This window comes from Schistocerca americana, chromosome 6 (assembly GCF_021461395.2).
Source record: "Schistocerca americana isolate TAMUIC-IGC-003095 chromosome 6, iqSchAmer2.1, whole genome shotgun sequence".
NCBI classification, from domain to species: domain Eukaryota; kingdom Metazoa; phylum Arthropoda; class Insecta; order Orthoptera; family Acrididae; genus Schistocerca; species Schistocerca americana.
Genome location: NC_060124.1, coordinates 607,877,474 through 607,892,169, shown reverse-complemented (window position 1 = coordinate 607,892,169; position 14,696 = coordinate 607,877,474). Strand labels below are relative to the sequence as shown.

The 14,696-nt window shown below is 38.9% G+C and overlaps 1 protein-coding gene across 4 annotated transcripts in view; it reads left to right on the top strand.

Moving 5' to 3' along the window:
- Nucleotides 1-9,931, top strand: part of LOC124619557 (phenoloxidase-activating factor 2) — a 239,019-nt gene extending 229,088 nt beyond the window's left edge. For all 4 annotated transcript variants that reach the window (XM_047146038.1, XM_047146037.1, XM_047146039.1 and 1 more), the window contains exon 6: nt 9,179-9,931. In XM_047146038.1, the coding sequence (XP_047001994.1) occupies nt 9,179-9,376 (198 nt within the window). In that variant the 3' untranslated portion in view covers nt 9,377-9,931. The remainder of the gene's footprint in view (nt 1-9,178) is intronic.
- The last annotated feature ends 4,765 nt before the right edge of the window (nt 9,932-14,696 follow it).

The following is a 14,696-nucleotide window of genomic DNA, read 5'->3' as shown; positions in this document are numbered from 1 at the left end:
TACTTCGACTATCATCAGTTATTTTTCTCCCCAAATAGCAAAACTCCTTTACTACTTTAAGTGTCTCATTTCCTAATCTAATTCCCTCAGCATCACCCGACTTAATTCGTCTACATTTCATTATCCTTGTTTTGCTTTTGTTTATGTTCATCTTATACCCTCCTTTCAAGACACTGTTCATTTTGTTCAACTGATCTTCCAAGTCCTTTGCTGTCTCTGACAGAATTACAATGTCATCGGTGAACCTCAACATTTTTATTTCTTCTCCATGGATTTTAATACCTACTCCAAATTTTTCTCTTGTTTCCTTTACTGCTTGCTCAATATACAGATTGAATAACATCGGGGAGAGGCTACAACCCTGTCTCATTCCCTTACCAACCACTGCTTCCCTTTCATGTCCCTCGACTCTTGTAACTGCCATCTGGTTTCTGTACAAATTGTAAATAGCCTTTCGCTCCCTGTGTTTTACCCCTGCCATCTTTAGAATTTGAAAGAGAGTATTCCAGTCAACATTGTCAAAAGCTTTCTCTAAGTCTACAAATGCTAGAAATGTAGGTTTGCCTTTCCTTAATCTAGCTTCTAAGATAAGTCGTAGGGTCAGTATTGCCTCACGTGTTCCAACATTTCTACGGAATCCAAACTGATCTTCCCCGAGGTCGGCTTCTACCTGTTTTTCCATTCATCTGTAAAGAATTCGCGTTAGTATTTTGCAGCTGTGACTTATTAAACTGATAGTTCGGTAATTTTCACATCTGTCAACACCTGCTTTCTTTGGGATTGGAATAATTATATTCTTCTTGAAGACTGAGGGTATTTCACCTGTCTCATACATCTTGCTCATCAGATGGTAGAGTTTTGTCAGGACTGGCTCTCCCAAGGCCGTCAGTAGTTCCAATGGAATGTTGTCTACTCTTGGTGCCTTGTTTCGACTCAGGTCTTTCAGTGCTCTGTCAAACTCTTCATGCAGTGTCGTATCTACCATTTCATCTTCATCTACATCCTCTTCAATTTCCATAATATTGTCCTCAAGTACATCATCCTTGTATAAGCCCTCTATATACTCCTTCCACCTTTCTGCTTTCCCTTCTTTGCTTAGAACTGGGTTTCCGTCTGAGCTCTTGATATTCATACAAGTGGCTCTCTTTTCTCCAAAGGTCTCTTTAATTTTCCTGTAGGCAGTATCTATCTTACCCCTAGTGAGATAAGCATCTACATCCTTACCTTTGTCCTCTAGCCATCCCTGCTTAGCCATTTTGCACTTCCTGTTGATCTCATTTTTGAGACGTTTGTATTCCTTTTTGCCTGCTTCATTTACTGCATTTTTATATTTTCTCCTTTCATCAATTAAATTCAATATTTCTGCTGTTACCCAAGGATTTCTACTAGCCCTTGTCTTTTTACCTATTTGATCCTCTGCTGCCTTCACTACTTCATCCCTCAGAGCTACCCATTCTTCTTCTACTGTATTTCTTTCCCCCATTCCTGTCAATTGTTCCCTTATGCTCTCCCTGAAACTCTGTACAACCTCTGGTTCTTTCAGTTTATCCAGGTCCCATCTCCTTAAATTCCCACCTTTTTGCAGTTTCTTCCATTTTAATCTACAGTTCATAACCAATAGATTGTGGTCAGAGTCCACATCTGTCCCTGGAAATGTCTTACAATTTAAAACCTGATTCCTAAATCTCTGTCTTACCATCATATAATCTATCTCCAGGATTCTTCCATGTATACAACCTTCTTTTATGATTCTTGAACCAAGTGTTAGCTATGATTAAGTTATGTTCTGTGCAAAGTTTTACCAGACGGCTTCCTCTTTCATTTCTCTCCCCCAATCCATATTCGCCCACTATGTTTCCTTCTCTCCCTTTTCCTACTCTCGAATTCTAGTCACCCATGACTACTAAATTTTCGTCTCCCTTCACTACCTGAATAATTTCTTTTATCTCATCATACATTTCTTCAATTTCTTCTTCATCTGCAGATCTAGTTGGCATATAAACTGTACTACTGTAGTAGGCATGGGCTTCGTGTCTATCTTGGCCACTATAATACGTTCACTATGCTGTTTGTAGTAGCTTACCTGCACTCCTATTTTTTTATTCAATATTAAACCTCCTTCTGCATTACCCCTATTTGATTTTGTATTTATAACCCTGTATTCACCTGACCAAAAGTCTTGTTCCTCCTGCCACCGAACTTCACTATTTTCTAACCTGCCTGCCCTATTAAGGGATCTGACATTCCATGCTCCTATCTGTAGAATGCCAGATTTCTTTCTCCTGATAACGATGTCCTCCTGAGTAGTCCCCGCCCGGAGATCCGAATGGGGGACTATTTTATCCCCGGAATATTTTACCCAAGAGGACGCCATCATCATTTAACCATACAGTAAAGCTGCATGCCCTCAGGAAAAATTACGGCTGTAGTTTCCCCTTGGTTTCAGCCGTTCACAGTAACAGCACAGCAAGGCTGTTTTGGTTAGTGTTACAAGGCCAGATCAGTCAATCATCCAGACTGTTGGCCCTGCAAATACTGAAAAGGCTGCTGCCCCTCTTCAGGAACCACACATTTGTCTGGCCTCTCAACAGATACGCCTCCATTGTGGTTGCCCCTACGGTACGGTTATCTGTATCACTGAGGCACGCAAGCCTCCCCACCAATGGCAAGGTCCATGGTTCATGGGGGAAGGGAAGACTCAGTTACCTGGAATTTAAAACAGATATGCTGATGGAGATAGATGCCACTACCCTCACAATAATAAATTTTCGATTAATCGGGTGATGTCGCCACATGTCAATACAATGCTAGAAACACAGAGGGTGTTGGGAATAGTTTCAGAACCCTCACATCCTCACGAAGGTACCAACACCCTACCCACCGCAGTGGCTCAGAGTGCTGTCGCAATGCACGTGCAACTGTTCTTGCTACAAATGTATGAGTAAATTGTCAAATGTTAGAGGTGGTCAGATGGTAGACCAGACACCATCTTACAATATGCCAAATATGCTCAATTAGTTTCAAGTTTTGCAAACTTTCAACGCAATGAAAGATTTCTACACATCCTTACCTACCGAATTAAAAATGCAGAAAGACAACAAGCAGAAGTTTAATAAAAATTGGAGTGTTATTCAGTGACAAAATTTTTGAATAGTTGTTATATGCAACATGTTTGACATTATGAGATATCATGATCTTGAAAAATAAGTAAGTCAAGCTTCTTAGCTAAGGCAACTTTTTGTGAGCACTTGCATTTTCATGCTACATGATGATGCACCATCCACTGCACATGGCTTGCCTCAGTTTTGTGCAGGGAGAGAAGCTGCATGTTGCCCACAGCTGTGCAGTGGGGGTGGAGGGAGATGCAGTGCAGTGATGCTGCTGAGAAAACAGTGTGGAGGGAGGTGACTGCAGGCCTGGGACTAGCAGATGTTTTGGCCTGCACTGTAGGACTGGTGGTCGTGCACAGGGAGGGCATCATGTGTGTGTCTGCTCGTCACCTGTGAGCTCGACGCAGTGTTAACCACATAAATTATTTACACATTCCTAGTGTTCACATATATGCAGAAGCATTTTAAAGGTTTCCATGCATCTCTTACGTGTCTGTAATGAATGTATCAATGTTGATGAAATCAGTGAAGATGCAGTAATAATAATAATAATAATAATTACTATTATTATATTATAATAATTATTATAATTATTATATTATAATATAATAATTATTGTAATTATTATATTATAATAAGATAGACAGATTTGACATGGAAAAGCTGATGTCCAATCAAGAATTCACTCGTAAACTTGAATCCTTAGATCCAGAGTGCTGGGAAGAATTGCAACAAGCCCTGGTCAGAACAGCAAAGGAAGGTGTGCCGCATCTGAAACCAAAGAAGCGTGCTTGGAGGAACAGTGATTGTGAGGCAGTAGTGAAGCAAAGACAGCATGCGTGGCAGAGATGGAATGCCAAGAAAAAAATGAAGCTAACAAAACTAACTTCCCAGATGCTAGAGAACACGCTGCAAAGTTCATTCGGGGATTGAAGCGTACATTTGAGAAAAATGCAGTTGGCACAAAGTGAACAATACTTCCTGAAGAGAAATCCATGATCTTCTGTAGAACTTTTAAGGCCAAGTACAATCCTCCAAGCCTACACTCCAAAGCTCAAAATGAGAAGCTAGCTCACAATGATAAAGACAACTGCCAGATATTAGCAAATTAGTTTACAGCTCTTCTCAATTGTGAACCTCCAGATTCCACATTTCCCTTTACTGACTACGTAGAAGTACACCCAAATTCATCACCACCCATGCAAGAGGAAATCAAGCTAATTACTCACTTTCTTACAAACAACAAGGCACCAGAGGAAGATTCTACAACTTCTGAGCTTTGAAAGTATGAAGGGATAAAGCAGTAGATAAACTATCAGAAATTATCAGCCAGATTTGGGAAACTGAAAGACTCCCACATGGCCGGAATTCCACTCTAATTCTTCTTCTTCATAAGAAAGGCGACAGAACAGATGTAAATAACTATTGTGGTATCTTTCTCATATCAACAACCTATAAGATTCTGTCAAAAGCTGTGCAAACTAGGACAGAGGACATAAAACAGCTAGACCCACAGCTGGGAGAGTATCAAGGAGGTTTCAGGAAGGGACGATCATGTGTCGAACACATAATGAACCTCAAATCCAAACCCTGATAAGAATTCTAGAACAACTTGGCCTAGACAAGAAGACCAAAGCGATAATCCAGCAAACACTAACCAACACAACTTCAAAAGTGATATTTGGAGGAGAAACATCAGAAGCTTTTGAAATAAAGACCGGAGTGAGGCAAGGAAATGGGCTCTCACCTCTGCTCTTCAACTGTGCCCTCAAGAAGATGATCTGTGAGTGGCGCAAAGAACTGGAAAACCAAGGAATTAAAAATGGTGTCAGGCAGGGTTACACGAAACAAAATCTTGAAATCAACTGTCTCACTTTTGCAGATGATCTTGCAATTTTTTCAGATTCCATGGAAACAGCTGAGAGACAGATTAATGAGCTTAACATACAAGCACAGAAGACTGGCCTCCAAATTTCATTTGATAAAACTGAGTTTATAATGAACATAAATTCACCATCAAGGGTCAAGGCAAAATTAAGTGAGTTGAAAAGTTTAAATATCTCAGAGATTGGGTAACAGCCACCTTATCAGAGAAAGAAGCGTTCATATCACATGAACAAAATGGAAGTGGCATTCCATTTAACCAAAAACATCTACAACAAAAGAACAGTGTTGTTCAAAGCAAAGTTAAGGCATTGCTGCAGTGTTATCCATTCGGACATCTTGTATGCTTCTGAATGCCCAGTAATGAACAAAAAAGGCCTAATTGAAAAACTGGAGGCCAAGGAAAGGTAGATTTTCAGAAAGATCGTAGGTCCAATCAGGGAGAATGGGGAATATAGAAGACATCATAATCATGAACTGTATAGAGAAGATAATCGATACCATCCGGAAAAGGAGGATTATGTTTTATGGACATATGACCCAAATGAGTCCTGGAACAATCACCAATCATAAGATCACCTACTTTTAGGAGAAGGAAACAAAATGGGTCTGGTTCACAGAGGTGGAGATAGAACTTAAAGAAGTGGGGATCACACATGATGACATATTGGAGCATGTCTCACTCAAGGAGAAACTTATGGCATGGCAGGGTTTCCAAGAAAAGCCAAAACCAAAAACAGGAAAGGCTTGGACCTAGGGGAGGAAGGAGCAACACCGAGAATGAATGTGGGAGCTCTGCGCGAACATCAGAACACATAAAGCAAGGCAGTTGGAATAATGTGGTCCAAAGATGGTCTATACAAAATGAATGAATGAATAAATAATAATAATAATAATAATAATAATAATAATGCCATGTGGCCAGGGCCTCCTGTCGGGTAGACCAGTCGCCTGGTGCAAGTCTATTTAGTTGACGCCACTTTGGGTTCTTGCCTGTCGATGGCAGTGATATGATGATGAAGACAGTATAACACCCAGTCCCTGAGCAGAGAAAATCTCTGACCCAGCCAGTAATCGAACCTGGGCCCTTTTGCATGGCGTTCTATCGTGCTGACTATTCAGCTATCGAGGCGTACAGTGAAGGTGCAGTGAAATGAGATGATATAATTGTAAACCAGTGAGATGTGCTAAATCTGCAGTCTAATGAATATGTTGTGTCAGTTGAATATTTTTACTAGATTGGGTCACAAACCAGGATTTCCTACTTCTCAAGGGCAGTCATCTCAAACACTATAATACGAGGGTGAGTCAAATGAAAACCTTAAATTTGTGAAACAAATCGAAATTTCGCGCCGTTATCCTGTAAGTTGGTAAGCGTGCTAGAAACAGCGTGCAGAATGGCCTGTAGGTGGCAGCATAGAGCAGATGCACACATACCATCGCAGTATCAGTATAAAGATGGCCACCCCACTTGCAACTTGCACCAGGGAAGAACAGCGTTCTGTTATTCGGTTTTTGCATAGTGAAGGTGTGAAACCTATTGAAATTCATCGACGAATGAAGATTCAGTATGGTGATGCATGTTTGTCACAGCAGCAAGTCTGCTAATGGAGTAGGAAGTTCGCAAATGGTGTGACTTCAGTGGAAGATGCTCCTCGTGCAGGTCAGGCACAACGAGTTGTGACTCCACAGAACATTGCAGCAGTTGAAGCCATAGTGAAGGGAAACCACCGAGTGACACTTGCATTGCAGCATGTTTACAAATTAGTCACGGGTCAGCACACCACATTGTGTATTACGTGCTGCAGTTTCACAAAGTGTCTGCAAGACGGGTGCCACGGCAGCTGACTCCTGAAAAGAGAGAACGACGTGTCAATGCTTGTGAAGAACTTCTTTGGCACTTTGAACGAGAAGGTGATGGCAAGAATATTTATTGGGGACGAAACCTGGGTTGACTTCCACCAACCAGAAATGAAGAGAGTGAGCAAGGAATGGCACCATTCCTCATCACCAAAACCAAAGAAGTTTCGAACAGAACCATCAGCAGGGAAGGTTATGCTGACTCTCTTTTGAGATGAAAAAGACGTCATTTTGGAGCATTACATGCCTAGAGGGACCAATGTCACCAGTGCATCATACACAGATCTCCTAAAAATTCATCTGCAGCCAGCAATCAAATCGAAGCTGTCAGCAAGTGTCCTTTTGCAGCATGACAATGCAAGGCCCGACACTGCATGTACAACAGTTGCAACAATCACAGACCTGCATTTTGAGTGTCTTCCTCATCCACCACACTCATCAGACCTTGCCCCAAGTCATTTCCATGTGTTTAGACCACTCAAAGACGCAATGGGAGGAAATAAGTTCCGTTCTGATGAAGAGGTACGCCGTGCGGTGCACGAGTGGTTGTGCGGACTAGCAAAAGAATTTTTTTCTAAAGGAATTTATGCTCTTTGTAAGCACTGAAGGATTTGCATTGAATGTGGGGGAGATTATGTTGAAAAGTGATACAGCTTTGTACCACTTCTGCACAATAAATAATATTTAAAAAAATATTTAAGGTTTTCATTTGACTCACCCTCATATCTTGGCACATTCCCATGCCTACCTCAAATTTAAATTGTCACAGATGTTTCCACATATCATTTCCATATACTATAACCAGAGGATAAGCACTTCCAGGTTAAACGTTTTTTACTGGCTCTCAGTGATGTAATTGTATGTCACTGGACCTTAACTGATTTCATCTCATTGATCCATACACTTATTTCAGTGCATTTAATTTTTTGTATACACGGTGTCTCTCCTACGAGCATTTTCTCTAGTATTTTGGTAGATATTAGCAGATCTTTTTTTGCAATGTGTAGCTGGAGTCAGGCCAAACAAATACTGCTCATCACATCTTTCATCCGATGCCCAGAGTCTATGGAAAGTGTCGGTTTGTTTCCCATTACAACCACAATGATTTTTAAAGTGGTGTTTTACATTCCTTTCCAGAAGAGTGGTCCCATATTAATCTAGTGCTTTAGCTATATTGGTTTTATCCATAAGTGTTAAAAGATACAGTAAAGCACACAGTATAGCCAGTACTCCAACAGTGACTCGGCAGCCCTGCTACACGGTAGCAGTCGGTGCAGTTAGGGGCTGTGCTGTCGCTGCCAGAGCACTACTTATTCGTCGTGCTTTGCTGTCTTTTTTAATACTTGTCGATAAAACATATATTGCACTAGTTTAAATTTTGATCACTCTATCGAGTGGTCACACGACATTCCACCTTTAAAGTTCGTTTTGTTGCTAAAGAGAAACAAACTGATGCTTTCTCTTGACAATAGGCATCAGATAAAAGATGTGATGAGCAGTATTTGTTTGTACTGACTCCAGATACACACTGCAAAAATAAAATTGCAAATATTTGCCAAAATATGAGAGGAAATGCATCTGACAACTCTTAGGAGGGACACCTGGTATAGCTATTGTGGGTGAGTAAACTATAGTCCTCCACTGACCACAGTGGTTCTAGTCTCACATAATATGCAGGAGACCATTTCCAATAGTGTCTGGAAATCATAAAAGGAAACATCGGTGATACAAAAAAATTGATTTAACTCTGGATGTGTGCACAGATAGCCTCACAGTTAAAAATGAATGTTTACAATAAGCAGGAAATGTCCAGATTTGAGTCCTGACTTGGCACCAGCTTTCAGTTGTCACTGTGTATTCATTACTCAAATATCTCCCTTCATCTAGTTGAGCATTTAGGATTTGCGTTTCTCATTTTTTCCTGCCTACCATCCTTACCTGTTGTACTTTATTATCAACGTAAATTACGTTTTTTTTTAAAAAAATATGTCTATCATTTAATTTGTTTGTAGCATGTTTCCATGCAATTCACACTTGTAAAATTGCCATTTGTTTCACATGTAGTGGATCCTCTCCACCCTTACTACCTAAAGTACGTGAGTACCCTTCATAACTCTTCCACTTGTTTTGCAGTATGTAGTTTATTTTATGTCTTCCATATCTTAGTGGCTTATTTCCTCATCATTCAACTTAAGTCCTAAATAAAGATGTTAACTCTGAAGCATGAAAGATTATTGAAAATTAATGAAGTTGTAGATTTCTGACCATCCTTCCTGCAAGTTTTATTACATTATGAGTTAAAAACGGCACGTCCATTTTTCCAGGGTGATGGAGGCAGTCCTCTTGTTTGTCCACGACCTAATGACCCGGCCACATATGAGCAGGCTGGAATTGTGGCTTGGGGTATAGGGTGTGGTGAGGATGGTACACCTGGAATTTATGCAAATGTTGCTGGATTAAGAAACTGGATTGATGAACAGATGGTTTACAATGGTCTTGATGTTAATGCATATGTACCTTGAAATTAAATAATATTTTGCTTTGTAATGAACCTTACTTTATATTTATTCATTATTATTGGCAACGTGTATATCAGTTTGTCTCTTTATCTAAATAATTAAGAACAGGTACAAAATACAAAGTAAAAAAGTGTAAGAAAGTCATTATGTTTTAGGACTGTTACGCACATCAGAAATCACTTTAAGTGTACTAGGTGTTATCGTTTTTTATTTTTAGGGTAATGTGATTGTATGTAACCTTTTTTAATGAAGATATCTGATTGATACCCAGCGGGAAAAATTGTTAGGTATACAACTCTGGAAGCCTATATTTCAGTGTTTCCAGTTGTAAATATCTACCAAAATATTTTTACAGTGTCTGTACATTGACTTTTATCTTATTTTATCATATTGTTTTTTTTCTGAAAATTGGACAAATGATTAAACCACAGCAATGAATAAATGTTGATGTTCACCTGAGATTAGAAGAGCAATTTAGATAACCTGTTATTTATATGAGTGTTGTGAGTTGGCTCACATCTCTGCTCACTAATAAATTGCTGAAGCTGTTATTGAATACCTGATGTAATTGTTCTAAATTTTTGATGGTAGCAGTTCAATTAAAGATGAAGACCAATGAAACTTTGAAATGTAATTACATATCGTGACCTGGCTCTATGCCATATAATTAGTTAAAGTTCTCATACCTCTTTTCCGAATGACTGCAGACTCAGGTTGTTCAATAAGCAAAAAATAGACATGGTAAGTTTTGTAACAAAGTTACACGAGTGGCAGATCAGTGCCATGTCGATATGTTGCACCTCTCCCACAAAAGGTTGAAAAATGAAATTGATGAGATGTTTGTAGTTAGCATAAATATATGAACTGATATGGCAAGAAAGTATTTGAATACATTTTGATTGAAATTTAGTTTAATATATTATGAACCATACAGAGCTACAGAAGAGGTGAAAGTGAGAAGGCAAAAGAAAAAAGCAAACAGCTAGGCATCCTTTTGCTGCCCTAAAAAAAATGAATTCCACACCTTTGTTTATTCATACAGATAACGCAGATATTAACACATTGACTCTTTGGTCACAAAATTGTATACAAAAAATAATTTTTTAGAAAGGGATATTGCAGTGTCCTCTCAATGACCATAACACTATTTGTTGCTTTATTGGGTGTACTGATTCAGCTCACAGAAAGCAAAAATTAATATTTACATTTTTACATGTTTGACAAGAACAATCCAGTAAATAAATAAATAAATATATATATAAAGTTCCTGATATTGGCTTGACAATCGGTATATGTCACCGTGAAGTGTGAGCAACACTATTGTACTGTATGTGAGAGCAGATTTCAGATACTTGATTTTTGCATGTGACACAATGTAGATCACAAGTCCAGAGGAGCACTGACATCAGGTGCGGGTTGTATGATGTCACTGGGCAGCAACAGGCTGGTCTTCATATGATCTTCCTCAGTACAGCCCACGGTCCACGTACACAGTGCTGTCTTATTGCTTCTCACCTCAGGGTCCACTCACAGCTGTGCTGAAGCACCGGGATTAATTAAACATTTGCACCATGCTGTCAGTCTCTTGAAAAAGATGCACTACTACAGTGCATACTGAGTTAAAGTACATAGATAAATACATGTACAGTAGATGAAGTTTGAATTCCAACATGGGGTTAGAATATTCATACCAATTACAACATCAGTTATTTCTTTCATTTGATTTTACTTAATGGAGATACTTGGAAATGGCTCAGGTTCAAATTACATCTTAAATTAAGATGAAATTAAATGTTCATTTTTTCCCCTTTTTCATCATTAAAGTACTCCCCTCATCTACAAAAGTCAGAAGTTGATAAGTATACACAAACGTTATCATATCCACGTTTTATTTAGATACATGCATTTTTTATTATCAGGAGAAAGAAAACTGGCATTCTATGGATCGGAGCATGGAATGTCAGATCCCTTAATCGGGCAGGTAGGTTAGAAAATTTAAAAAGGGAAATGGAGAGCTTAAAGTTAGATATAGCGGGACTTAGTGAAGTTCACTGGCAGGAGGAACAAGACTTCTTGTCAGGTGAATACAGGGTTATAAATACAAAATCAAATAGGGGAAATGCAGGAGTAGGTTTAATAATGAATAGGAAAATAGGAATGCGGGTAAGCTACTACAAACAGCATAGTCGACACATTATTGTGGCCAAGATATATATGAAGCCCACGCCTGCCACAGAAGTACAAGTTTATATGCCAACTAGCTCCACAGATGACGAAGAGATTGATGAAATTTATGATGAGGTAAAAGAAATTATTCAGATAGTGAAGGGAGACGAAAATTTAATAGTCATGGCTGACTGGAATTTGATAGTAGGAAAAGGGTGAGAAGGAAATGTAGTAGGTGAATATGGATTGGTGGGAAGAAATGAAAGAGGAAGCCATCTGGTAGAATTTTGCACAGAGCATAACTTAGTCATAGCTAACACTTGGTTCAAGAATCATAAAAGAAGGATGTATACATGGAAGAAGCCTGGAGATACTGACAGATTTCAGATAGATTATATAATGGCAAGACAGAGATTCAGGAGCCAGGTTTTAAATTGTAAGACATTTCCAGGCACAGATGTAGATCCTGACCACAATCTATTGGTTATGAACTGTAGATTAAAACTGAAGAAACGGCAACAAGTTGGGAATTTGAGGAGATGGGACCGGGATAAACTGAAAGAACTAGAGGTTGTAGAGAGCTTCAGGGAGAGCATTAGGGAACGATTGACTAGAATGGAGGAAAGAAATACAGTAGAAGAAGAATGGGTAGCTTTGAGAAACGAAATAGTGAAGGTAGCAGAGGATCAAGTAGGTAAAAAGACGAGGGCTAATAGAAATCCTTGGGTAACAGAAGAGATATTGAATTTAATTGATGAAAGGAGAATATATAAAAATGCACTATCCCATACTGCTCTGAGAGTACAGCAATTTTTAACCTCAAAACAAATTTCAGTACTACCACAGCCACATTATTCACCAGATATCGCTCCGTGTGACTTTTTTCTATTTCCAAGAGTCAAAACGGCAGTCAAGGGACACCATTTTCAAACAACACAAGATGTCCAAAAAGCTGTGACAAGGGTCTTGGAGGATATTACAGAAGATGTGTTCCAGAAATGTTACCATCAATGGCAGAAGCACTGGAAAAAGAGTATGCAATCAGAAGGGAACTACTTTGAAGGAGACAACACTAAACTATAATGGTAAGCAACATTTTTTTTTTCCACATCAGTCTCATTACTTTGTTGCACCTCGTATCTTGGTGATGAATTTTTGGAGCTCTTCAAAGTGAATACCCATCTTGGCTGTAATGGCTTCTTATGTGCTGGCATATTTACCCATTCAAAGGTTTCATTCCGAGATAAAGATTCCAATTCTCTCTCCACTGCTTCTTTCCATTCTTGAGAGTTCGGGCTGCTCATTGCTTCTTCTGCTGTTGCTGGCTTATCATTAAAAGACTGGGATGCACACATTTCAAAATCTGGATATTCTTTCAGTTTTGGTAGCGTGAGAAGAATGCCTTACATTGTTCTCTTCATTTTGTTCATCCTCAGACTCATTGTCATCATAAATAGTCTCCATTTGTCTTTGACTGTCCTTTTCCTGTTCTTCACCTTCTCTTTCTTCACACAAAATTTCATTCTTGGAACTAGATGCAGTTAACTTAGTAGTATTGCCCTTTCAGAGTGCTTTCTATTTTCAAACAATACCACATCTCTGCTTGTAACAATCCTTTTATTCAGTGGATCCATTAATCAGTAACCCTTTGAATTCTCACAACAGCCTACAAAAATATACTTTTCAGCTTTAGGGTCCCATTTTCCTCTTAGCTGTTTTGGAATGTGCACCATTGCATCACACCCAAAAAACCTTATATTGCTTAGGTCAAGTTTCCTTCCTACCCATATCTCATGGTGGGTTTTATTCCTTAATGCTTTTGTAGGTGATCTATTGTTCAAATATACAGCCGTTGATACAGCCTCTGCCCAAAAATCTTTTGATAATCCAGAATCAGTTATCATGCTCCTTGCTTTTTCGACAATGGTCCTATTAGCCCTCTCAGCAACCCCATTTTGAGATGGGCTGTACCTTATGGTAGTTTGATGCCTGATTCCCATTTTTGCCAGAAGTTCCTTCAATTTCTAGTTAATATATTCTCTCCTGTTATCAGCCCTGATGATCTTAATCTTCTTTCTCGTCCAGCTTTCGACCATATTACAATATTCCCCAAAAATGTTACTCATTTGGTCTTTGGAACTAAGAAAATAAACATGAGTATATAGTGAATAATCATCAATAGACGTAAATAAATAATGGCTCCTACCTATGGATTTGCACTCCATCAGGCCACATACGTCTGTATGGATTAACTGTAACACATCTGTAGATTTACTTTTACTAGTCTTAAAAGGTAGTCTTGCTTGTTTTCCTTTTATGCATATCTCACAAGGTCCTTGGTTACACTACAGTTCTGTATTTGCTTCACCGTATCCTTCATTTAAGACATACTCTTTCTATTTAGGTGTCTAAGTCTGTGGTGCCATAAAAAGCCTTCCACTGAGTATACTGAATAACTAACATTTCTACGTTTACTGTCAATGGTATCCAATTTAAAAATACCACTTTCGTTACTTGCTGTAGTTATAACTTCACCATTTTTGTTGATTACTCTTGCTCCGTGCATGTCAAAAATGATTGTATTTCCCGTCTTGACAATTTCCCCTGCAGACAGTAGGTTAGTTGCAACATTTTTTACATAACAAACATCATGTGCTGTAACCATATCGGGTTCACCATTTACACTTACATGTAGGTCTAGTTTCCCAGCCAAATGACACTGAAGCTTGCTGCCATCAACAGTTGATATTCCCATATGAGTGTTATCTTTATCATAAAGAAGAGATTTGTCTTTAACAATGTGCATAGCTGCACCTGAGTCTAAAATCCATTCCAGTTGACGATTACCCACATCTCCAAAAGAATAAAAACATGAGAGTGCCTTACCTTTATTGTTGGCCCCTATCTCTGGGCTATCAGCAACATACCTCTTTTGCTGAGTGTCTGACCTTGGGTTTACTTTTTCCCTGCACTGAGATGCAATATGCCCCTTCTTCTAACATCTATAGCACCTCACTGATTTCTTCTTTTTGTTTCTTGAATAAAGAGCAGATGCAGTTTCTTTCACCAATACATGACAGCTTGAAGTTCTCTTTACATCCTATAGGATTTTCACTTTAACACTGTCACCCATGATCGGTATACCTGAGCTTTCCAG